The 24330-nt window shown below is 45.7% G+C and overlaps 1 protein-coding gene across 1 annotated transcript in view; it reads left to right on the forward strand.

Moving 5' to 3' along the window:
* Positions 1 to 24330, forward strand: part of LOC139575999 (potassium/sodium hyperpolarization-activated cyclic nucleotide-gated channel 3-like) — a 92510-nt gene that overhangs the window by 29087 nt on the left and 39093 nt on the right. The window contains exons 2-4 of the mRNA XM_071401546.1: positions 7724 to 8147; positions 17395 to 17556; positions 19670 to 19888. Of these exons, the coding sequence (XP_071257647.1) occupies positions 7724 to 8147; positions 17395 to 17556; positions 19670 to 19888 (805 nt within the window). The remainder of the gene's footprint in view (positions 1 to 7723; positions 8148 to 17394; positions 17557 to 19669; positions 19889 to 24330) is intronic.

Genomic DNA, 24330 nt, shown 5'->3' on the forward strand with positions numbered 1-24330 from the left:
AGGCTAGAGCACCTGACAGACAACCTACCTGGATGCCATGCCATCACTCTCCCAGCATGTCTGCCAACAGGTAGAGACGGCACCCCGCGGGCAACGCACGTACACACACAAACAAACCGGCTGTAGATCCTTTATGCCTTTTCAACATGTTCATATTGGGTGATAGGAGTGTGTGTGAGTACGTGCAGTGCTCTAGTCCTCCGTGGGTGATTTCAGAGCCCCAGTGTGACGGTGACACCAGGCTGGGCTAGTGTGGCCCCAGGTAGCTATCTCCAGGACAGGGTGGCGAGTGGGAGAGAGGTTTATCTTGTAGCAGGAGGCACTCTGAGGGTAAAAACATGGGTCTGCAGTCCTTGGTCTCTTCCCAGGAGAGCAGACGGTGTGGACCGTACCTCTGTCTCTGTAGACGAGCAGGCATGGAAATGTCACGGTCTGTCGTCATGACAGTGAGCAGTCCCTCCCCAGCACTATAACAACTCAGGTGTAAGCTATGCAACCGGGGTCATTTCCCCTCTCTCTCCCTATCTATCGCTCCCTCCTTCTCTGGATCGCTCTCTCTCTCCTCCCTCAAACTCTCCCTCTCTCTATCGCTCCCTCCCTCTCTCTATGGCTCTCTCCCTAGCATCCTTCTCCTCCCCCTCTCTCCCTACACCGCAGCAGCGTACCTCTGCCTGCACTGATATCACCATGAAGGACACTGCCTTTTGTTTTATACAGGGAAAAGCTATCAATCCACAAGTCAGTGCTTTCAGACAGACATAGAGATAGGGATTTTGTGCCTTTGCGATGTTCGTCCACCACCCTGCCCTGCCCTGCGCTCGCTGCTCAGTCTATCTATATTTATAGAACAATGTTCCTCTATGTCAGGATCCCAATGCATAATGAAACACAGTAAATGGATCCCTGCTATGTTTAGGTGGGCTGACCTCCATTAGAAGGCAATAGCAAGCGTGAAAAGTAAAAAGAGCACGCACACACACACACATATATACACACACACACATACACAGAGAGAGAGACACAACTCACACACATTTACACAGAACCAAATGTGTGTCCTTGATTCTTGAATAGAAATACCAAAACATACATTATATGACCAAAAGTATGTGGATACCTGCTCGTCAAACATCTCATTCCAAAATCCTGAGCATTAATATGGAGTTGGTCTCCCCTTTGCTGCCATAACAGCCTCCATTCTTCTAGGAAGGCTTTCCACTGGATGTTGGAACATTGTTGCGGGGACTTGCTTCCATTCAGCCACAAGAGCATTAGTGAGGTCGGGCACTGATGTTGGGCGATTAGGCCTGGCTTGCAGTCGGTATTCCAATTCATCCCAAAGGTGTTCGATGGGGTTGAGGTCAGGGCTCTGTGCAGGCCAGTCAATTTCTTCCACACTGATCTTGAAAAAATAACATTTCTGTATGGACCTCGCTTTGTGCACGGGGGCACTGTCATGCTGAAACAGGAAGGGACCTTACCCAAACTGTTGCCACAAAGTTGGAAGCACAAAATCGCCTGTAATTGTATGCTGTAGCGTTAAGATTTCCCTTCACTGGATGTAAGGGGCCTAGCCAGAACCATGAAAAACAGCCCTAGACCATTATTCCTCCTCCACCAAACTTTACAGTTGGGACTATGCATTCGGGCAGGTAGCGTTCTCCTGGCATCCGCCAAACCCAGATTTGTCCCTTGGACTGCCAGATGGTGAAGCGTGATTCATCACTACAGAGAACGCGTTTCCACTGCTCCAGAGTCCAATGGCGCCGAGCTTTACACCACTCCAGCTGATGCTTGGCATTGCACATGGTGATCTTAGCCTTGTGTGGGGCTGTTCGGCCATGGAAACCCATTTCATGAAGCCCCAGACAAACAGTTCTTGTGCTGACGTTGCTTTCAGAGGCAGTTTGGTACTCGGTAGTGTGTGTTGCAACTGTGGACAGAGAATTTTTATGCGCTACGCGCTTCAGCACTCGGCGGTCTTGTTCTGTGAGCTTGTGTGGCCTATCACTTTGCGGCTGAGTCGTTGTTGCTCCTTAGTATTTGTACTTCACAATAACAGTGCTTACAGTTGACATGGGCAGCTCTAGCAGGGCAGTCATTTGACGAACTGGCTTGTTGGAAAGGTGGCATCCTATGACGGTGCCACGTTGAAAGTCACAGGGCTCTTCAGTAAGGCCATTCTACTGACAATGTTTGTCTATGGAGATTGCATGGCGGTGTGCTCGATTTTATACACCTGTCAGCAATGGTGTGGCTGAAATAATTGCAAGGGGTGTTCACATACTTTTGTATATACAGTTGAAGTCGGACGGTTACATACACCTTAGCCAAATACAAATACATTTAAAACTACATTTTTCACAATTCCTGACATTTAATCCAAGTAAAAAATTCCCTGTTTTAGGTCAGTTAGGATCACCACTTTATTTTAAGAATGTGAAATGCCAGAATAATAGTAGAGAGAATGATTTATTTCAGCTTTTATTTCTTTCATCACATTCCCAGTGGGTCAGAAGTTTACATACACTCAATTAGTATTTGGTAACATTGCCTTTAAATTGTTTAACTTGGGTCAAATGTTTCGGGTAGCCTTCCACAAGCTTCCCACATTAGGTTGGGTGAATTTTGGCCCATTTTGGTGTAACTGAGTCAGCTTTGTCGGGCTCCTTGCTCGCACACATTTTTTCAGTTCTGCCCACAAATTTTCTATAGGATTGAGGTCAAGGCTTTGTGATGGCCACTCCAATACCTTGACTTTGTTGTCCTTAAGCCATTTTGCCACAACTTTGGAAGCATGTTTGGGGTCATTGTCCATTTGGAAGACCCATTTGTGACCAAGCTTTATCTTCCTGACTGATGTCTTGAGATGTTGCTTCAATATATCCACATAATTCTCCTTTCTCATGATGCCATCTATTTTGTGAAGTTCACCAGTCTCTCCTGTAGCAAAGCACCCCCACAACATGATGCTGTCACCCCCATGCTTCACGGTTGGGATGGTGTTCTTCGGCTTGCAAGCCTCCCCCTTTTTCCTCCAAACATAACGATGGTCATTATGGCAAACAGTTCTATTTTGTTTCATCAGACCAGAGGACATTGCTCCAAAAGGTACGATCTTTGTCCCCATGCGCAGTTGCAAACCGTAGTCTGGCTTTTTTATGGCGGTCTTGGAGCAGTGGCTTCTTCCTTGCTGAGCAGCCTTTCAGGTTATGTTGTTTTGGACTCGTTTTACTGTGGATATAGATACTTTTGTACCTGTTCCCTCCAGCATCTTCACAAGGTCCTTTGCTGTTGTTCTGGGATTGATTTGCACTTTTCGCACCCAAGCACATTCATCTCTAGGAGACGCGTCGCCTTCCTGAGCGGTATGACGGCTGCGTGGTCCCATGGTGTTTATACTTGCGTACTATTGTTTGTACAGATGAACGTGGTACCTTCAGGCATTTGAAAATTGCTCCCAAGGATGAACCAGACTTGTGGAGTTCTACAATTTATTTTCTGAAGTCTTGGCTGATTTCTTTTGATTTTCCCATGATGTCAAGCAAAGAGGCACTGAGTTTGAAGGTAGGCCTTGAAATACATCCACAGGTACACCTCCAATTGACTCAACTGATGTCAAATAGCCTATCAGATGCTTCTATAGCCATGAAATCATTTTCTGGAATGTTCCTAGCTGTTTAAAGGCACAGTCAACTTAGTGTATGTAAACTTCTGACCCACTGGATTTGTGATTTAGTGAATTAATCTGTCTGTTAACAATATGTGTTGTTAAGCCCGCTCTGGTCTTGGCACTTGTACTCTAGTCAACAGTTCCTAGCCTACATGATGAGATTATTATGGACAAGAGCAAGATCATTTTTATTTGTCAAACGGCAGCCAAGCATCGATCATCATGTCACCAGAATCATCAGACCATCGATATTTATTGGAAAGGAGCATCAAGATCATTGTGTACTTTCACCACCCTGTGAAGTTCATCATCATTTATTTCATCTGTAGCTTAATAAACTGCCTGGTTTCCCGAGTCGTAGTGGAAGGACAACACACCATGTCATCGCGTGACTTCAACTTTACTTCGATAAGATTGTTGTTATATCAATATTTGCGCATACAGGCATTTCTCGCATAATTAATTTTACGGACACAAAAAGATCCCACCTTGTCTAGTGTGCTTTGTTTTGTCGAAATTTGCAAAGTTTTCTGTTTCCATCAGGTCTGTCTTGAATTGTTTTTATCCAACATGTACTTTACTCGCGTAAAAATGTTGGATGGAAACCTGGTTAGTAGCTAGATTTCCATCCAATTGGCGACAGATGGTAGTGTGAATACTCTAAAGTCTGCATAAAAACAATATGCACATTTTTCTACCAGAGATGTTTCCATCAAATTGACTTGTTGCGTATAAAACGATGTGCATGATGACGTAGTGCACATAAAAATAACTTTTGCGGTGAAATTCCCATGTACTGATTCACAAACACAGTTGAAAAAGGTGTCCATGCATTTTCAACTCTACCGATGGTTTTTCCACAAAAAATTATTGCGTTATATAGCAAATGTGCCCTCTTTGGTCTTGGCACGCGCACTTTAGCCAACAGGTCACAGATAAAGTGCAGGTATAGACTACTTCATGATGAGATTATTATGGACAAAGAGACAGATTATTTTTATTTGTCAAAATGGCAGCCAAGCATTGATGATCATGTCACCAGAATAAGACCCTCAATATTTATTGGAAAGGAGCATCAAGCTCGTCACTGTGCACTTTCACCATCCGGTGAAGTTCATCATAATTTATATAATCTGTAGTTTAATAAACTGCATGCTTTCCAGAGTCGTAGTGGGAGGACCACGCAACATATCATCCTCCTAGTTGACTTACTATATCAATATTTGAGCATAAAGGCATTTCCACCTCCATTTCTTGCATAATACATTTTAACAGACACAAAAAGATCCCACCTTGTCTGGCGTGTTTTGTTTTGTCCGACCCTCGCATAAAAAGGTTGGATGGAAACCTGGTTGTTTGTTCCACAATATTTTCATCGTGGGTCACGACCTTCATCACCACGGTTGTGAATCTCTGACATTGAGGAGACCTAGAGACATGACGTATCGGGGGACAGACACATGGTTGATGTCTGTAGTAGGCTATAGTATGTACAGTACATGACCAGAGGCTTGGGAAGGCTGTTGACCACAAATACCCCATTTCTTCATCCAAGGTGTGTGTCCCCTCTCTTGGCCCCAGGCCCTCCCAGGGGATCCTGACAGTAGCTTGCATACCCCTCCATCCCTCTCTCTGAGACCCTTAAGCATGTGGAGGAGCCCTCCTTCCCTGCCTCTCCACAGCCTCCCCCGGTCTCTTCTCAGCCTCCTCGCTATCTCTCTGTCCAAACAGACAAGACAGTCTGCCAGCTGGGCTTTTTCTACTTCCTGATGTCTCTGTTTGTTTCTTCACGGCAGTCAAGTCCTCTGAGGTCACCATGAAACTGGCAGAAAAGTGGCGAGGACAATGAGCAGGTGTTGGTACAAAAATAAATGGATATATTAGCACATAGTGATTGCAGCGGCATTAAGGGCTATTGGTGCACCTCCAGCCTGTCAGCAAGCTGTTTTGTGTTCATGATGTCAACTCACATACTTCTTCCTGACATGGGGAATACGAAGAGTAAATGTCATTACCCGTGTACATGTTATTTCCTTTGAAGTTTTGTCTTGTCCTCTTGGGCTTTAAATCTTAACATGAGCAAACACAGTGGCAGAAACGTCTTTCTAAATATAACTCCGCTTGACAAGAAACTGAAACCGTGGATACCCTTTTACTTTGAAGAATTCCAATTACTGTCACTGTTTCGTGTGGCAGTGTGTAAGCGAGAGGGGGTTTAGTGTGTGTCAGTGTGTGCGTGCGTGCGTGTGTGGGAGAGTGTGTGTGTGTGTGTGTGTGCACGCGTATGTGTGCGTGTGTGTGTGTATTTATGTTTTTTGTAAACCATAATCCATGGCACAATGCGGCTCAACTGTCTTAGACAGCTGTGTGTGTAATATCCCTGTAATTAATGTTTATTTCAAAGTAATGTGTCCACAGACAGGCAGCACAGTGATCTCAGAGGCAATTGGAATGTTCATCTGAGAGGCATCACAGCAAAGCAACCATCAACATTGTGAATAGTATATTTTTCATTTCTTCTGGGTCTCTGCTTTAAATTGGTTTTGCTCTGAGATGGATTTTTATGGGGCCAGTTAAACTTGAGTGGTTAAATCATCCTGCCCTACCCACAAGAACCAGTTCACAATCCGGGACGCGCTCCCTCGGTGCCATCTATAGAGCACCAAGGATACTGTATATCATCATTTATACAACACAACCAATCTGGATTCAATTACAAAGCGGACAGAGAGTGTAATTTATAAACTGTGCCACTGGGAAGATGGACAAGGTCACGCCACACTTTGTAATCAACATTTAACCCTCGTTGACCTTTTTAAATGTGTGCCCAGCAACCACAGACTAGGAGGCTGTATGTGTGGGCCATTTCTCCTTCATGAGAGCCGCAGTAGGATAACATGTGAACACGTTGTGACAGCCATGAGTCACACAGGTTCAAATTTGCTGTATCGTGGATTTAACAGTTAGTTTAATTACATATTTTATATAAAAAAATGTAAAGGCCTTCGAGACAGGATTTAGTGGTGGGTCAAGACACATGGCCATAGTGTACACAATCCTAAACCACGTTCATTATTGAAAGTTCTGCTTTTCTTTTCTTAAGTTCTGCTTTTCTGATGTATCAAATACTTATGTGATGCAATAAAATGCAAATGAATTACTTAAAAATCATACAATGTGATTTTCTGGATTTTTTTTTTAGATTCCGTCTCTCACAGTTGAAGTGTACCTATGATAGAAATTACAGACCTCTACATGCTTTGTAAGTAGGAAAACCTGCAAAATCGGCAGTGTATCAAATACTTGTTCTCCCCACTGTAGCTGCTGTAGCTTACAGTATGTACATTTAATGTGATCAGTGGTAGCGGTACTTCTCAGGGAGAGGTAGCTGTTGATCTTCTTTTCTCCTAAATCCTCTCGCCCCAATTCCTGTCTCTCCCAGGTGCTGCTGGAGTTGACTATACTGCTACTGATAGTGGGAAACCCGATCAACATCCCTATGTGGTTCCTCCTGTTCTCTCCCAGGTTTTAAGCCGTCTGTGGTTCCTCATGTTCTCTCTCAGGTTCTTAGCTCTCTGTGGTTCCTCATGTTCTCTCTCAGGTTCTTAGCTCTCTGTGGTTCCTCATGTTCTCTCTCAGGTTCTTAGCTCTGTGGTTCCTCATGTTCTCTCTCAGGTTCTTAGCTCTCTGTGGTTCCTCATGTTCTCTCTCAGGTTCTTAGCTCTCTGTGGTTCCTCATGTTCTCTCTCAGGTTCTTAGCTCTCTGTGGTTCCTCATGTTCTCTTTCAGGTTCTTAGCTCTCTGTGGTTCCTCATGTTCTCTCTCAGGCTCTAAGCTATCTGTGGTTCCTCATGTTCTCTCTCAGGTTCTTAGCTCTCTGTGGTTCCTCATGTTCTCTCTCAGGCTCTAAACTCTCTGTGGTTCCTCATGTTCTCTCTCAGGTTCTTAGCTCTCTGTGGTTCCTCCTGTTCTCTCCCAGGCTCTAAGCTGTCTGTGGTTCCTCATGTTCTCTCCCAGGTTCTAAGCTCTCTGTGGTTCCTCCTGTTCTAGGTTCTACTGGGACCTGACCATGCTGCTGCTGATGGTGGGGAACCTGATCGTCATCCCGGTGGGCATCACCTTCTTCAAAGACGAACACACGCCCCCCTGGATCATCTTCAACGTGATCTCAGACACCTTCTTCCTCATGGACCTGGTGCTCAACTTCCGCACTGGCATCGTCAAGGAGGACAACACCGAGATCATCCTGGACCCACAACAGATCAAGATCAAGTACCTGAGGAGCTGGTTCGTGGTGGACTTCATCTCCTCCATACCTGTGGACTACATCTTCCTCATCGTGGAGACGCGCATCGACTCAGACTTCTACAAGACGGCCCGGGCGCTGAGGATCGTCCGCTTCACCAAGATCCTCAGCCTGCTCAGACTGCTCAGGCTGTCCAGGCTCATCAGATACATCCACCAGTGGGAGGAGGTAGGGTGCCGTAGGAGGGTGTGTTCGTACATCAAATCAAATCAAATGTTATTGGTCACATACACATGTTTAGCAGATGTTATTGCGGGTGTAGCGAAATGCTTGTGTTTCTAGCTCCGACAGTGCAGTGATATCTAACAATTTCACAACATATACCCAATACACACAAATCTAAGTAAAGGAATGGAATTAAGAATATCTAAGTATATTGACGAGCAATGTCAGAGCGGCATAGTCTAAGATACTGTAGAATATAATAGAATAGAATACAGTATATACATATGAGATGAGAAATGCAAAATATGTAAACATTATTAAAGTGACTAGGGTTCCATTTATTGAAGTGGCCAGTGATTTCAAGTCTATGTATAGGGCAGCAGCCTCTAATGTGCTAGTGATGGCTATTTAACAGTCTGATGGCCTTGAGATAGAAGCTGTTTTTCAGTCTCTCGGTCCCAGCTTTGATGCACCTGTACTGACCTCGCCTTCTGGATGATAGCGGGGTGAACAGGCAGTGGCTCAGCTGGTTGTTATCCTTGATGATCTTTTTGGCCTTCCTGTGACATCGGGTGCTGTAGGTGTCCTGGAGGGCAGGCAGTTTGCCCCCGGTGATGCGTTGGTTAGACCGCACCACCCTCTAGAGAGCCCTGCGGTTGCGGACAGTACAGTTGCCGTACCAGGCGGTGATACAGCCCGACAAGATGCTCTCAATTGTGCATCTGTAAAAGTTTGTGAGGGTTTTAGGAACATACATCCGTGTGAGAAAGGCGAGATTATTATAATCCATAGTATATCTACCAAACACAGAATACCTACACATGAACACAGACCATCTTTACTACAGTTGACTGTCCTCTATAGAGTATAGCTCCTCGGAGAGAGATAACGTTGTTTACTGAGATCCATAATGTATTACCTTTCCCCTGGGGTTGGGCTAGAGGAAGCTACTCTAGCTAGCTGTGTCTGATTAGATCCACTAGTGAGGCAAGGTGAAGAGGCTTTTTGCTTTACCTCATCCACCAGTGAGATGATGAAGAGAGAAACGTTGATTACTGTTCTGTGCAGAAGCAGTCTGTCTACCAGTCTGACGAAGGGAGTCTAGAGAGAGAGAGCCTCTGCTGCTGCTGAAATACAGGGATGATTATAATTGCCGTAATAATTAGAAATGTTCCCGTCCCTCCCTGGGTGTATCCTTGAGCACTGTCCCAGAAGTAAGAGGTGCAAAGTGAAGCAGCAGAGCCCAGCAGGAGATGCATTCAGTCTGTCTGTCTGTCAGTCAGTCAGTCAGGAGACAGAGACACTCCTCCACCACCAAGAAAGCAGGGCGCACACAGACCCAGGCACCGCCACAGTGAATTTACATACCAGCCAAAAGATGGGGCTCCCTGCCCAACCTCTGTCCTTGTAGCTCTAGCATCTACAATAGTTGTGTGTTTGTCTAAACTGCACATTTGGGGGGGAAAAAGGTGCTATCTAGAACCTAAAATAATTATTTGGCTGCCCCCATAGGATAACCCTTTTTGGTTCTAAGTAGAACTATTTGGGGTTCCATGTAGAACCCTATCGGGAAAGGTTTCTACATGGAACCTAATAGGGTTCTGCCTGGAACCCAAAAGGGTTCTTCAAAGGGTTCTCCTTTGGGGAGAGCTGAATAATCCTTTTAGGTTCCAGATAGCATCTAGTGTGGAGTATTGTTTATTTAATATTGCAGAGAGATTGTGGCTTCTATCAATGTAATTGTTTACATAATTTCCAATCCACAATACTTTTTTTTGTAAATATATTATTTTAATTATATATATATAATATATTTTCCTTTATTATTTTCCCTAACCCTACCACCCCTTCCTAATTGGAGTAAACTAATGGACAACAACACTTAGGCTTCACCTTCCAGCTTATACATACTACAGTATATACATTTTACTGACACAGTAAAATTTGTTTTTAGTCTTGTTTGTTTTTAGTCTCATCCTTCATTGTTTGTACCATTGAAATGTTTGTCAGGACAGGTTCCCTCTCCTTCTCTCTTCTACAGTACCACTTAGACAGAATGATTGTGTCCACCCCTATAATGTATTTTGATCCTGGCTCTATTCAGCTCTCAAAACCAACTGAGGCGCTCTCTTTCACAGTTGTTGTAAAATGCCTTCAAATCCCTGCTGGGTGTTTTCACCTGAGAGTTTTACTCTGCATGACCAATGGGGGAGTTTGAATAGCTGGCTGATTGCCAAACAGACCACAACACTAAACCACACCATACCCAGGGGGTTTTAAAAGGGGCCTTTCAACCACATCCACAGACAGTTTGAGGCTGTACCACTCAGGTTGTCAAGTATACATCAAAGAGGCAGCATTGCTAGTAAATGAATCTCATCACCATCAAACCCATTTGTCTTTATGTCTTACTGGGAACTGGGGCTGATATGAGGGGCTAGCCAATCACAGAAGCAGATTCTATACAGTATGCGTGTGTGTGTGCGCGAGGCGTGCTGATCGGCGCTGGGTAGGCAGGCTCTGCTAAAGGCCACACTACAGTGGTAACCTCACAGAAATGTCATCTGTCATCTCCGAATAACTTGTCGACCACATCTCACCACCTGAATGACTTTTTGACTTTTTCGCGACATTTCAAATTACATCATATTTTTAAAACTGCGTCACCATTTGAGCTTTTCGAATAATATATCTTCTTAAATTGCTGGAATTCATAGCTGAACTATTCATATCTATTGGTAGCTGAAGAGCAATCCACAGCGCCATAGAAAATACAGTACTTCCTGTTTTAACTTGCAAGGTCTTTGATGTTGTTGACTCCGCTCTTTCCCCAGCACAGCGACATTGCTCGTTGCTCTGTCATAGTTGGTCCTGGAGACGTCTGATGCCCTCTGACCTGCTGAGTGAAGAAAGGCTTCATGTTCTCACCTGTCATAGTGAACGGAAGATAAATGCCTCCGCAAGACAGCACCCAGGAGCAACTGTGTCACGATCGTTAGAATGATTGGACCAAGGCGCAGCGTGCGTAGAGTTCCACATGTTTTAATCAAAGAAACTCACCAAAACAAATACAGAAAACGAACCGTGTAGAAATTGCAGTGTTAACAGGCACTACACAAAAACAAGATCCCACAAAGCACAATGGGGAAAATGGCTGCCTAAATATGATCCCCAATCAGAGACAACAATAAACAGCTGCCTCTGATTGGGAACCATACCAGGCCAACATAGATATATATAATCACCTAGATAACCCACCCTAGTCACACCCCGACCTAACCAACATAGAGAATAAAAAGCTCTCTATGGTCAGGGCGTGACACACTGTCACAGTCAACAGAACAGCTCAGCCCCTAGTCTCCTCTAATTACAGCTGATATTCTAACATCCAGGCCCACACACACCCAGACATTAAGGGTTACATGAATCCCCTGGCTGTGGAGATGTCATGTGCTTTATTTTCTGTGTGTGCGTGTACCTGTGTGCTTACATGACTTGCTACTGTAACATGTGTTTAGGGGCAGATTCTCAAGTCTTGATTGGTGCCCGTAGTCAACTATGACACTTTTTTGCATGGCACAAAGGACTTCCCATCCTATCAAATCAGCATCACAAGTTTTAAACAGCTATCTGTTAAACCACACAACATTAACTAACCAATAATAAACCCTTACAGAATAAAAACATTGATCAAAGATTCCATTCCAAGACGTAATAGCCGAGAGGGCTTAGTGAACTACAGTGTTTACAGCTTACAAACAGGCGGTGGTTGATGGTTGTGGTGGTTGTGGTGGTTGTGGGGGGGGGGAATAACGCTGTCATAGATAATGATATTCTAAGTGGTGTGCAGATATCCATCATATCAAAGAGAGGAGGCTGCAATCAGTGCCATGGCATCTCTCCTGTCTGTCCTCCTATCCCCAAATCTCCTGTCTGTCCTCCTATCCCCATCTCTCCTGTCTGTCCTCCTATCCCCATCTCTCCTGTCTGTCCTCCTATCCCCATCTCTCCTGTCTGTCCTCCTATCCCCATCTCTCCTGTCTGTCCTCCTATCCCCATCTCTCCTGTCTGTCCTCCTGTCCCCATCTCTCCTGTCTGTCCTCCTGTCCCCATCTCTCCTGTCTGTCCTCCTATCCCCATCTCTCCTGTCTGTCCTCCTATCCCCATCTCTCCTGTCTGTCCTCCTATCCCCATCTCTCCCTGTCTAGACAGCTGGGCTGTACTCATTGTCATATTTCATTGGGATAAAAATAAGACGCTGGCCGAATATCCTCCTCATCAGAGTTGTCTCCTGTAGACAAACCCAGTGACTTGAATTAAATTAGTCAACATGTTATTAAATCAAACTCAAACGAATGCACTAATGACTAATTTGTGAGAGTGGCTCCCATGCCAGATGTCTTCAACATCACCATCCCCCCGCTTGCTGCTTTTAGCAGGGATGCAGAGGCATTTGGGGCCGTGATGAGGAAATAGTTTAAACGGCAAAATTGTCAACGGCCTAATGTGTAAAGAATACAAAAGCCAAAGCATCAAGCCCCAGAATTTTATCTCAGTCAGCACTTAGCTGCACTTCATTTAGCAGAAAGAGAGAAAGAACATCCTTAAATACTTTTCCGACTTAGAGTTAACAAGAATAACATACGTGGGCGGCGGTGGATTGTTTTCAACATGGCAGACAATTCCGCAGTGTTTTGAACTTGGTGTCAGGAGCTTTTGGAGCACTACCATCTGTGTCTGTTTAGTGCATGGAGGCAGGGAGTCCATCTCTATTAATATTGGCATCTGGGATTGTTAAGATGGATGGCTTTTCTGCCCAACTGGCTGTGTGCAGGACGGAGGGGGGGGGGGATGATGATCCGATATGCCACAGAAAGAAATCCCAAGGTGCTTTGATAAGAGTGAGCCACGTGGTTGCCAGGCATGCAGGCACGCCGCGAGGGAGGGAGGGAGCGCACTTCCATTCATTTTCCACCCAATAAATCTGCACACACAGAATATGCAAATAACGCAAATCAGCCAATCAGTCCGCCACTTGGTGACCCGTACCTTGACCAAGGACTGCTGTTTCACTGATAAGAAAGAAGAAAAGGTTTAATGGGTTATTATTGAGTGCACAATGAGGCTTGCCAGCAAGAGTGACAGGTCCTCAAGACTGTCTGTGAATGTGCCTTGTGTGATATTAATACCCGCAGCAGGGCCCCTTAGAAGACTTCTACATTAAAATGTGTAATCCGGCACACACCCATCGATGCTTCTCGGTAGGAAGCTGAATGAAAGCATTCTCTGGCTTCCTCAAAAGCCCTCCAGGCCAAGGCTTGTATAGACAGCTGATGAAAGAGTGCCCCATGTGGTTCTTTCTCTCTGTCGCCCCCATTTCTTTATCTACACAACTCCCTTGTCTACCATTACAGTGTGGATGAGGGTCTGGCATTTTGTCAGGGCGTTTTACTGTGCAGCCCATGTTGTCCTTTTATACTGAATTCCAGCCCAATGTTGAACTAAAATCAGAAAAGGGGGGTGGGTGGCAATATGACAGTGGCATCAGTGAAACAACAGGAATGAGAGATTCTTCTTGGACTTGGTGGAGACACATGATGCCAGGCATTCATCATCATTAGCAGCCTGGACGGCAAACACCAGATGCCGCAGCATAGCATTACATTGGCTGTGTCTCACCCACAGACGTATGCAGCTATTCTCTTTCTCTCTCTCTCACCTGGACCACACTCTTCTCTCCCTCCATCTGTCTGAGATGACTCTGCAGCTGTGACTGCCTGTGTGTCCCAGATAGCTTCCTGACACGATCAGGTGTCTCCCTATTGATCAAGTGGATGTCTTGTCTGGGCATGTCTGTCTTTCTGGACTGGGTCCTTGTTTTTTCACTGTAATGTCTCGGACAATTGAACTTTCTTTAAATCTAAAATAAACAAAACGCAAATGATCCTTCCACATTTACGATTTGTGTAGAAGACAACGATGATGTACATGTGAATATATGAAACTGTATAGTTTTGTATTAATTATTGTGTAATGCAATGTGCATTAGAAGTAATCTTGACCACAACACAGACACATAACAGTTCGATATGACATTAGTTCTGTTGAAAACATTCCCTAGCTATTAACCGTAAAAATGTAAGGGAAATTTAAGGTCACCTAGGTGGTAAAAGCCTTGGTTTCAAACAGAGTAGAGCTCGTCCATAGCTCTCTCCATTGAGAGCACTGATGAGGTTAGGTGTTAGAGTAACATGGCTGCCAACGAACCCCTGCCCTTAAGATACCTTTGTAGATTGTCTGGGGGGCCCTCATCATTCATGGCTCTGTTGTTTAGCCAGATAGTCATGCACAGCCAGGCTTATTGTATGTCCCTATCAATTAAAACAAAGAGGCCAGCCATCCATCATCCCTTTAATGTGCTGTACTCTACAATGCAGTGTGTGTGTGTGTGTGTGCGCGTGTGCGTGTGCGCGTCTGTGTGTGGCTAAGCTGCGTGTTGTGACATGCCAGCAGCCTCAAATGACTTTAAAAGCAAATGACAGTGAGTGTATGGTGTGTACAGCCCCAGCCCCTCCCCTGTAAATGTCTAATTAACACTTGGCAATTAAAGTTTTTAGTAAAAGACTGTCAAATCACCAGGAATTCAGCTGAAAAGACATATGTGAACGTATTAAATGATTTGAGAGAGAGAGATACATGACTTCTCCTCCTTCTTTAGCCTCATAATAAATAATAAGCTTAAATAACTCTATATTGGAATAGTTTTGTCCTCCATTTAGTGGGAATGGGAATATTTTGGGGGTAATTGAGTTAAGGCTGAGAGAAGATATAGGCTAGGAAGATATATAGCTAGGAATCACCACCCCCCACTGAAATGCACTATTTAAAGCCACTGCTCTCTTTCTCTGTCTCATTTGCCAGTACTATCTGGAGATTTGCATTGCATTATTCTGAACAAGTCAGGAGAGCTTTATTCTCCATTCAGTACAGAAGTTCAAAAAGTATTTTAAGGGCACATCCCACTGGGCACAAACGTCAATTCAACGTCTATTCCACGTTGGTTCAACGTCATTTCATTGAAATGACGTGAAAAGAACATTGATTCAACCAGTGTGTGCCGAGTGGGATGGAACTTCTACAGGTACAAAGATTTGACAGTAGTGTTTTCTTTGTAGAGTACTAGTAGTCTTGGACAGGTATTAGCATCTCACCTATGTAGCTGCCCTATTCAAATAGAGCAATATATATAGAATAAGCGACCTTCTTAGCTCTATCAGCTTGACACTTCATGTTGACTAGCTCCATGACTATTGTAATATCGGCATGTAAATGACATAAGATGCTCGGACGGGAAATGTGAACGGATAATTAATTCAATGTTTTGCTGTTTGACCGAGATCCTGTGGGCTTGAACAATGTATGTTTTATATCATCCATTTTTAATGGGCAGGCAATGTCTACATTTAAATACATTACAAACACATCCACTGTATCGGAGAGTTCACACTTTTACAAATGAAATAATCTCAATCTCAAGTGTGAGGCTGGATTGGATAGTTTATGATTTATTAATTTGACACACATGGGGATTTTGACAGCTCTTTAATGTTATGGAATGTCATTTAGTTCCAGCTGGAGAATCAACATCACAATATATTGCCTCGTATCAGCTACCATAACCATTATTGTGTTTGGAAAGCGAGTGGGCTCTTTAAAAACCAATATCTCCTCCTTGTGTTTGGAGTGGAGCACAGCTGTGGAGAGGAGAGAGGGAGAGGAGGTGAAGAAGAAGAAGCGAGTGGGTTGGTAGATTACGTGAGAAGGACGCAGCCGGGTGAATGACTCGGCTCAGATGATGTAAATACGCACCGGACTAAACACTTTGAACAAGAGCCCAGAGCTGTAGCTGTAATGTCTCCACCATGCACTCACCCTGGAGCCTGGCAGCCTGACGCTTCCCTCTTTACCCAGCAGAAGCAAGTCTTCTTGGGGACGTTTTTTGCTCTCCCCTTTCCGGCTGGCCCCTCTGACGGAGGTGATCTGATGTGATGGCCCAGAGTCCACACGATCCCATAGAGGCCCGTCACACAGCCTGTCTCAGTACTAGTCCCTGGTCCCTGTCTGTTGTTTCCACACAGCCACTCTGATAGAAACAACGAAGCGTCAGATCAACAAGCACTGGGCTTTAGGAGGCAACCGGAGACATCTAGCCTGGGTCAGGAGGAATGGTGGAGAGCGACTGCCTGTGTGTGGCTGTGGCAGTGTGTGGCTGGCTTCTCTTCTCCCCTCTTCCCACCATTTGCCAACAAAGATGAGAGCGATCCCTCTCTCAGCCTTAAGCTTTTAAACGGCGCTGAGTGGCTTTTAATAAGGAGAACAGCAGTTAACATTGCACACCGCGGCCCTCAATGGGATTAAGTGGCTTTAAATTGTTGAAGCCATTAAAATCCACACCAGCGTAGAGTAGGCGTCCTGTAGCTGCTTATGAGTCTATTTATCATTAGGATTAACAAAGCTCGCCCGTGCTGCACACACTCAGTCTGCAGGGATGCATACACACACCTGCCCATCCCTCCATCCACTTTGTATTAATGTGCTTACCTAAGGGGTTGATTAGAGTGATTCAATAAAGCCTCCCCCATAGGCCAAGCCATGCTCACATGACCATCCTGACCATCTTCTACAGACCACTCATGTCACCGTCTGTAAAAAGCACATCAAAGATGATGTTCGTTATGTTGCTGTACGTTGAGGCTAGGGTCCTGCATGTGTGATGGAGAACACTGTGGCCTCGGACTAGAACGTATGCTCAGATTCAGACTCAACGTGGTCTGGCTCAGCCCACGTGTTGCATATAGGATATCCACTGCTTGGCCTTCACCTTGACTATAAAAAGTATCGACCAAAGGGTTAGGGAACCAAGTAAACCAACAACACCCCTGGAGAAAAGGGTCTTTGTAATCCAAAACAGTTCAGGCCCGGGCTTTGTCTGCCAGCCAGCCTACACATGTCGTCATGCTCTAACACAATGTTTCTCCTCCTCCTGTTCTGCTCTCCATCCAGGGGCGCTGCTCTGTGGCTGACCCTGTGCCTCTCTGCGTGTATGTGTGACGGTTTGCGATAAACAGAAGACACATTTTTGTTTCTCACAAAATGGACAATAATATATTGTATTGTATTTTGCTCTCTAGATCCTCCGTATGACCTATGTCCTAACACAGTCCTTTCCTCTACCTGTCCTGCTCTTCAGATCTTCCATATGACCTATGACCTGGCCAGTGCCATGGTGCGTATCGTCAACCTGATTGGTATGATGCTGCTGCTATGCCACTGGGACGGATGCCTGCAGTTCCTGGTTCCCATGCTGCAGGACTTCCCCCAGGACTGCTGGGTGTCCAAAAACAAAATGGTGGTAAGTAGTGCTTTGCTGTGCTCCTATACTAGTTGAGCATCCAAAATGGCACCCTAATATCTAGGAAGTGCACTACTGGGTTCTGGTCAAATGTACACTGTGTGGAATAGGGTGCCACTTCAGATGGAGCCCAAGTCTGTTTAAATCAGATTAGTCCCTCCCTGTTATCTCATCTCTCTGTCGCTGTAATTACTGTACGAAGCCTGTAGCATCATGGGAAATGGCTGCCTTGCATATCTGTCCATTTTCCCGCCTAAATCCAACGTTTTTTTTTCCTTTCTCCTTTATTCGCCCACATTTATTCAATTTGCTGCTTTTTCTTCAGTTATTTGGAGCTCTCTCCACCAGCTCTGTATGGTTTGGTTTTCTATATTCTGAAAATGAGAGCTAGGCGGTGAGCTTGGCTTCGTATGAAATAATGACTTTCAGAGGACAGAAAGCCCTTATCCAATATTGGTCAAGTATTGACAATTTCCCAGCGAGCACTCATGCTGTTCTTTAATTTCATCACATTGTTAGCTGCACTGCTGCAGGTCCACGTCTCGGGGGAGGGGGGGGGGGGGGGGGGGGAGGAGAGAGAGAGAGAGAGGAGAGAGAGAGAGACGCTGGAAAGCCCTGTCTCATAATGACCGCCCTCTCCTCTGTAATTAAGTTTTCTTTGTGGTTATATAACCAGACCCTGCGACACCTGAGGTGTGACCCTGAATCAACCGCGGCACACGGACGCACAGTATAACCTGCCATGTTCCAAACGAATAGGGCCTTTTGACAGAGAGAGATGATTTATGATGAGGATTTGTTGTAGAGCTCACGGCAGACAGGCAAACAGCTCCCAGCCCTCAAAGAGGATTAATCTGGGATCTGTGAATAAAAAACAATTACATCAAATTCTAATTAGGTAATTAAAGACAGACAGGCCAGTAGTCAGTCAGTGGAAACATTAGCCTAGCAAACACCTTTGGCATGGCAAGCTGTCTACTGTCAGGGAGGGATCGCTTTGACCTAAACTCCTGCTCTGCATTACACAACACCATTATGAAAAACTATGACATATGGATTGTGATTCTATCACTGAAAAACTGCACTCTCTCATTAAAATCTAAATGTGTTTTGTTTTGTTTCACCCAGTAAACACTGGCTAATTTAATTGCATGACTTTTCATTTGAATGTGGAACAGTACAGGGAGAAATATAATTGAACTGTAGCTGTTGGTATTGTCACGTCTTCTTCTAGCCAAGAGTAGATTGGGCCTGATAAGAATTAGAGGGTAGTGGTGCTGTGGCTCTTGTCTTTCCTTACAGTAGCTGGCCCATTATCTTATTGGGTCATCCGTTTTATACCTTTTTAGGAGGCACTAATAACTTTCCTATCTCTCAGGTTTTACCCCTGTGGAAATGAGTTTGAAAGCAATTTGGACATGTCACCTCGGGAGAGAGCAGATATTGATTCCGCTTGGACCACCACGGGATCTAAAGGAAAAAAGGGCAATTTATCCACAAACGAGAAGCAAGAAATGAAAAATCACATTTTTCTAAATAGCTGACCTACTTTTTGCCTTGCAGGCCTCTTGTGTCTCGGGCTCCATCCATTCAGTCACTCTCATGGTTGTGTTTAGTTTCTGCTCCAAGCAGAAAAGGCCCAGCTAAGGCAGTTCTCCCCTGAGTACTTACATATAGGAGAGTGTATGTTGGTGTAGCCAAGTGTTGATGTTCCTATTGAGGCATGATGAAGAGGACATCTGTGGCTGCCCTCTTACATGATAACGATGACGATTACTATGATGACTATGAGGATGAGGATGATTAGGATGATGATAACGACGTTGATGATGATGATGAGGATGAGGATGAGAATGACGTGGATGATGATAATGATGATAATGACGTTGACGATGACGATGGTGATAACGACGTTGATGATGGTGATAACGACGTTGATGATGATGATGATGATGATGATGATGATGATGATGATGAAAGTAAGAAGGACTCTGGTCTTAGTGCTTGCTGACCTTTCCCTCCAGACATCTGGCAGAGTGTGAACAGTACCCCATATCACCATATCCCTCTCTTCCCTCTGCCACCTTTTCTCTTCCTCTCTCCCCCCATCCAGAACGACACATGGGGACAGCAGTACTCCTACGCCCTGTTCAAAGCCATGAGCCACATGCTGTGTATCGGGTACGGCATGTACCCTCCTGTGGGCATGACGGACGTGTGGCTCACCATCCTCAGCATGATCGTGGGCGCCACCTGCTATGCCATGTTCGTGGGTCACGCCACCGCACTCATCCAGTCTCTGGACTCCTCCCGTCGGCAGTACCAGGAGAAGGTGAGTAACGTTGATCAGAATGGATGGGAATATCACTGGGTAACTGGATAAGCAGCAAGAGATCAACATGTAAGGAGAACAGTATATCTGTACCCAGAGGAGAGTTAGAAATCTTCACAATGCAAATGAAACCAACCGGACTTCATTTGGACACTCAAAGCATTGAAAATATTAGACTTCTTTAGATGTGTATTAGCCAGTCAGTACAGTACAGTTAAGCTCAGTTTCAGCCCTAAATGAGGGCAGATTGATGCAGGTTTCCACCTACCTTCAACTCCTGTGAGCTGCAGTGCTCAGGGCTGCATGAGAGCGAGTCCCAGGCTCCCCTGTGTGGGGATGGGAAGGCCCTGGCAGTTGACGAAGCCCTACCCAGCTCCTAGCTCCAGCTCCCTGCCCACCTCCAGTGAGCCCCAGCCTCTCCATGGGCCCAGTGTGGGCGATAATGAGCCTTGTTGCCAGGCGGCCACATTGCCCACCATCTGTGGAGAGGGACAGAGGAGGAGACCCCTGGAGAGGGTGGCAGGGGCTGTAGAGACCCCCACATACCGTACATCCATCATCAGAGAGCGAGGGAGTGCTCATGAGAAATAGAGAGAGACTGAGAGAGAGGGGTGAGGGAGTTGTTCAGGTCAGAATCAGCAGAGCCAACCAGTGTCTCTGGATACCCACTGTATGTGTGTGTGAGCGAGAGTCTGCTTACTGTAATGTGTGCACTGAGACATTGTATATTTGCGTGGGTGTTTGAAAAATCTAGAGACTGTCCCATACCTGAAGGGATCAATGGGGACAGGAGACTGGCGTCAAGTGTGGGCTCCAGATAGATACAACCACCAAACTGCTGTGCTATTGATGTGGACTGGCTGGCTGCATGACTATTGCTGTGGATGCAGAATTCCTGTTGAACTAGAGGGGAGCAGACAGCCATCCCAGCTCAGCGCTCAGTCTAGTCTGCTCTCCTGCTTTAGAGGTGCTCCGCTTGCTGCCAATAATATTAGGCTTATTAACAGGTGGCCCAACTGGGACTCACCACAGATCAGCATGTGGAGCAGGGGCCATTCTCAGCCACCATGCCACCCTGCTGCCGCCTTCCCATGGGGCCACAGCCTCCTGCCCCATCCCACGCCTCTCAGAATCCTCTCACCATTCTCCCCACTCTCTGTCTGCCTGGAGGAACATTAGCACTATAAATTGCAATAAATATTTAAGTATGGGTTTTCCCATTTATCTTTCTGTGTGCTCCAGTAATTAAGCACGGCCTGTCTGGATGCTGCCTTCCGTAGCTCGCTGTTTCTCCCTGTCGCTCCCTGTTTCTCCCTGTCGCTCCCTGTTTCTCTCTGTCGCTCCCTATTTCTCCCTGTTTCTCCCTGTTTCTCCCTGTCGCTCCCTATTTCTCCCTGTCGCTCGCTGTTTCTCCCTGTCGTTCCCTGTTTCTCCCTGTCGCTCCCTGTTTCTCCCTGTCGCTCGCTGTTTCTCCCTGTCGTTCCCTGTTTCTCCCTGTCGCTCGCTGTTTCTCCCTGTCGCTCCCTGTTTCTCCCTGTCGCTCCCTGTTTCTCCCTGTCGCTCCCTATTTCTCCCTGTCGCTCGCTGTTTCTCCCTGTCGTTCCCTGTTTCTCCCTGTCGCTCGCTGTTTCTCCCTGTCGCTCCCTGTTTCTCCCTGTCGCTCGCTGTTTCTCCCTGTCGTTCCCTGTTTCTCCCTGTCGCTCCCTATTTCTCCCTGTTTCTCCCTGTCGCTCCCTATTTCTCCCTGTTTCTCCCTGTCGCTCCCTGTCGCTCCCTGTTTCTCCCTGTCGCTCGCTGTTTCTCCCTGTTTCTCCCTGTCGCTCCCTGTCGCTCCCTGTTTCTCCCTGTATCTCCCTGTCGCTCCCTGTGTCTCCCTGTTTCTCCCTGTCGATCTTTGTTTCCACCTGTTTCTCCCTGTCGCTCCCTGTTTCTCCCTGTCGCTCCCTGTTTCTCCCTGTCGCTCCCTGTTTCTCCCTGTCGCTCCCTGTTTCTCCCTGTCGCTCCCTGTTTCTCCCTGTCGCTCCCTGTTTCTCCCTGTCGCTCCCTGTTTCTCCCTGTTGCTCTCTGTTTAGAGGCTGTAGCTAGACGCCAGACAGTTCCACTTCATGGTGAAGTTAGAGACTGTAGCTAGACACCAGACAGTTCCACTACATGGTGTAGTTAGAGACTGTAGCTAGACACCAGACAGTTCCACTACATGGTGTAGTTAGAGACTGTAACTAGACACCAGAGAATTCCACTACATGGTGTAGTTAGAGACTGTAGCTAGACACCAGACAGTTCCACTACATGGTGTAGTTAGAGACTGTAACTAGACACCAGACAATTCCACTACATGGTGTAGTTAGAGACTGTAGCTAGACACCAGACAGTTCCACTACATGGTGTAGTTAGAGACTGTAGCTAGACACCAGACAATTCCACTACATGGTGTAGTTAGAGGCTGTAACTAGACACCAGACAATTCCACTACATGGTGTAGTTAGAGACTGTAGCTAGACACCAGACAGTTCCACTACATGGTGTAGTTAGTGACTGTAGCTAGACACCAGACAATTCCACTACATGGTATAGTTAGAGCCTGTAACTAGACACCAGACAGTTCCACTACATGGTGTAGTTAGAGACTGTAGCTAGACACCAGACAATTCCACTACATGGTATAGTTAGAGGCTGTAACTAGACACCTGACAGTTCCACTACATGGTGTAGTTAGAGGCTGTAACTAGACACCAGACAATTCCACTACATGGTGTAGTTAGAGACTGTAACTAGACACCAGACAGTTTCACTACATGGTGTAGTTAGAGACTGTAGCTAGACACCAGACAGTTCCACTACATGGTGTAGTTAGAGACTGTAACTAGACACCAGACAGTTCCACTACATGGTGTAGTTAGAGGCTGTAGCTAGACACCTGACAGTTCCACTACATGGTGTAGTTAGAGGCTGTAACTAGACACCAGACAATTCCACTACATGGTGTAGTTAGAGACTGTAGCTAGACACCAGACAGTTCCACTACATGGTGTAGTTAGAGGCTGTAACTAGACACCAGACAGTTCCACTACATGGTGTAGTTAGAGTCTGTAGCTAGACACCAGACAGTTCCACTACATGGTGTAGTTAGAGACTGTAGCTAGACGCCAGACAGTTCCACTACATGGTGTAGTTAGTGACTGTAGCTAGACACCAGACAGTTCCACTACATGGTGTAGTTAGAGACTGTAGCTAAACACCTGACAGTTCCACTACATGGTGTAGTTAGAGGCTGTAACTAGACACCAGACAGTTCCACTACATGGTATAGTTAGAGGCTGTAACTAGACACCTGACAGTTCCACTACATGGTGTAGTTAGTGACTGTAGCTAGACACCAGACAGTTCCACTACATGGTATAGTTAGAGGCTGTAACTAGACACCTGACAGTTCCACTACATGGTGTAGTTAGAGGCTGTAACTAGACACCAGACAATTCCACTACATGGTGTAGTTAGAGACTGTAACTAGACACCAGACAGTTCCACTACATGGTGTAGTTAGAGACTGTAGCTAGACACCAGACAGTTCCACTACATGGTGTAGTTAGAGACTGTAGCTAGACGCCAGACAGTTCCACTACATGGTGTAGTTAGAGACTGTAGCTAGACACCAGACAGTTCCACTACATGGTGTAGTTAGAGACTGTAGCTAGACACCAGACAATTCCACTACATGGTGTAGTTAGAGACTGTAGCTAGACACCAGACAGTTCCACTACATGGTGTAGTTAGAGACTGTAGCTAGACACCTGACAGTTCCACTACATGGTGTAGTTAGAGGCTGTAACTAGACACCAGACAGTTCCACTACATGGTGTAGTTAGAGACTGTAGCTAGACACCAGACAGTTCCACTACATGGTGTAGTTAGAGACTGTAGCTAGACGCCAGACAGTTCCACTACATGGTGTAGTTAGAGGCTGTAGCTAGACACCAGACAGTTCCACTACATGGTGTAGTTAGAGACTGTAGCTAGACACCTGACAGTTCCACTACATGGTGTAGTTAGAGGCTGTAACTAGACACCAGACAGTTCCACTACATGGTATAGTTAGAGGCTGTAACTAGACACCTGACAGTTCCACTACATGGTGTAGTTAGAGACTGTAACTAGACACCAGACAGTTTCACTACATGGTGTAGTTAGAGACTGTAGCTAGACACCAGACAGTTCCACTACATGGTGTAGTTAGAGACTGTAACTAGACACCAGACAGTTCCACTACATGGTGTAGTTAGAGGCTGTAGCTAGACACCTGACAGTTCCACTACATGGTGTAGTTAGAGGCTGTAACTAGACACCAGACAGTTCCACTACATGGTGTAGTTAGAGACTGTAGCTAGACACCAGACAATTCCACTACATGGTGTAGTTAGAGACTGTAGCTAGACACCAGACAG

The sequence above is a fragment of the Salvelinus alpinus genome, chromosome 5 (genome assembly GCF_045679555.1).
Source record: "Salvelinus alpinus chromosome 5, SLU_Salpinus.1, whole genome shotgun sequence".
NCBI lineage: Eukaryota > Metazoa > Chordata > Actinopteri > Salmoniformes > Salmonidae > Salvelinus > Salvelinus alpinus.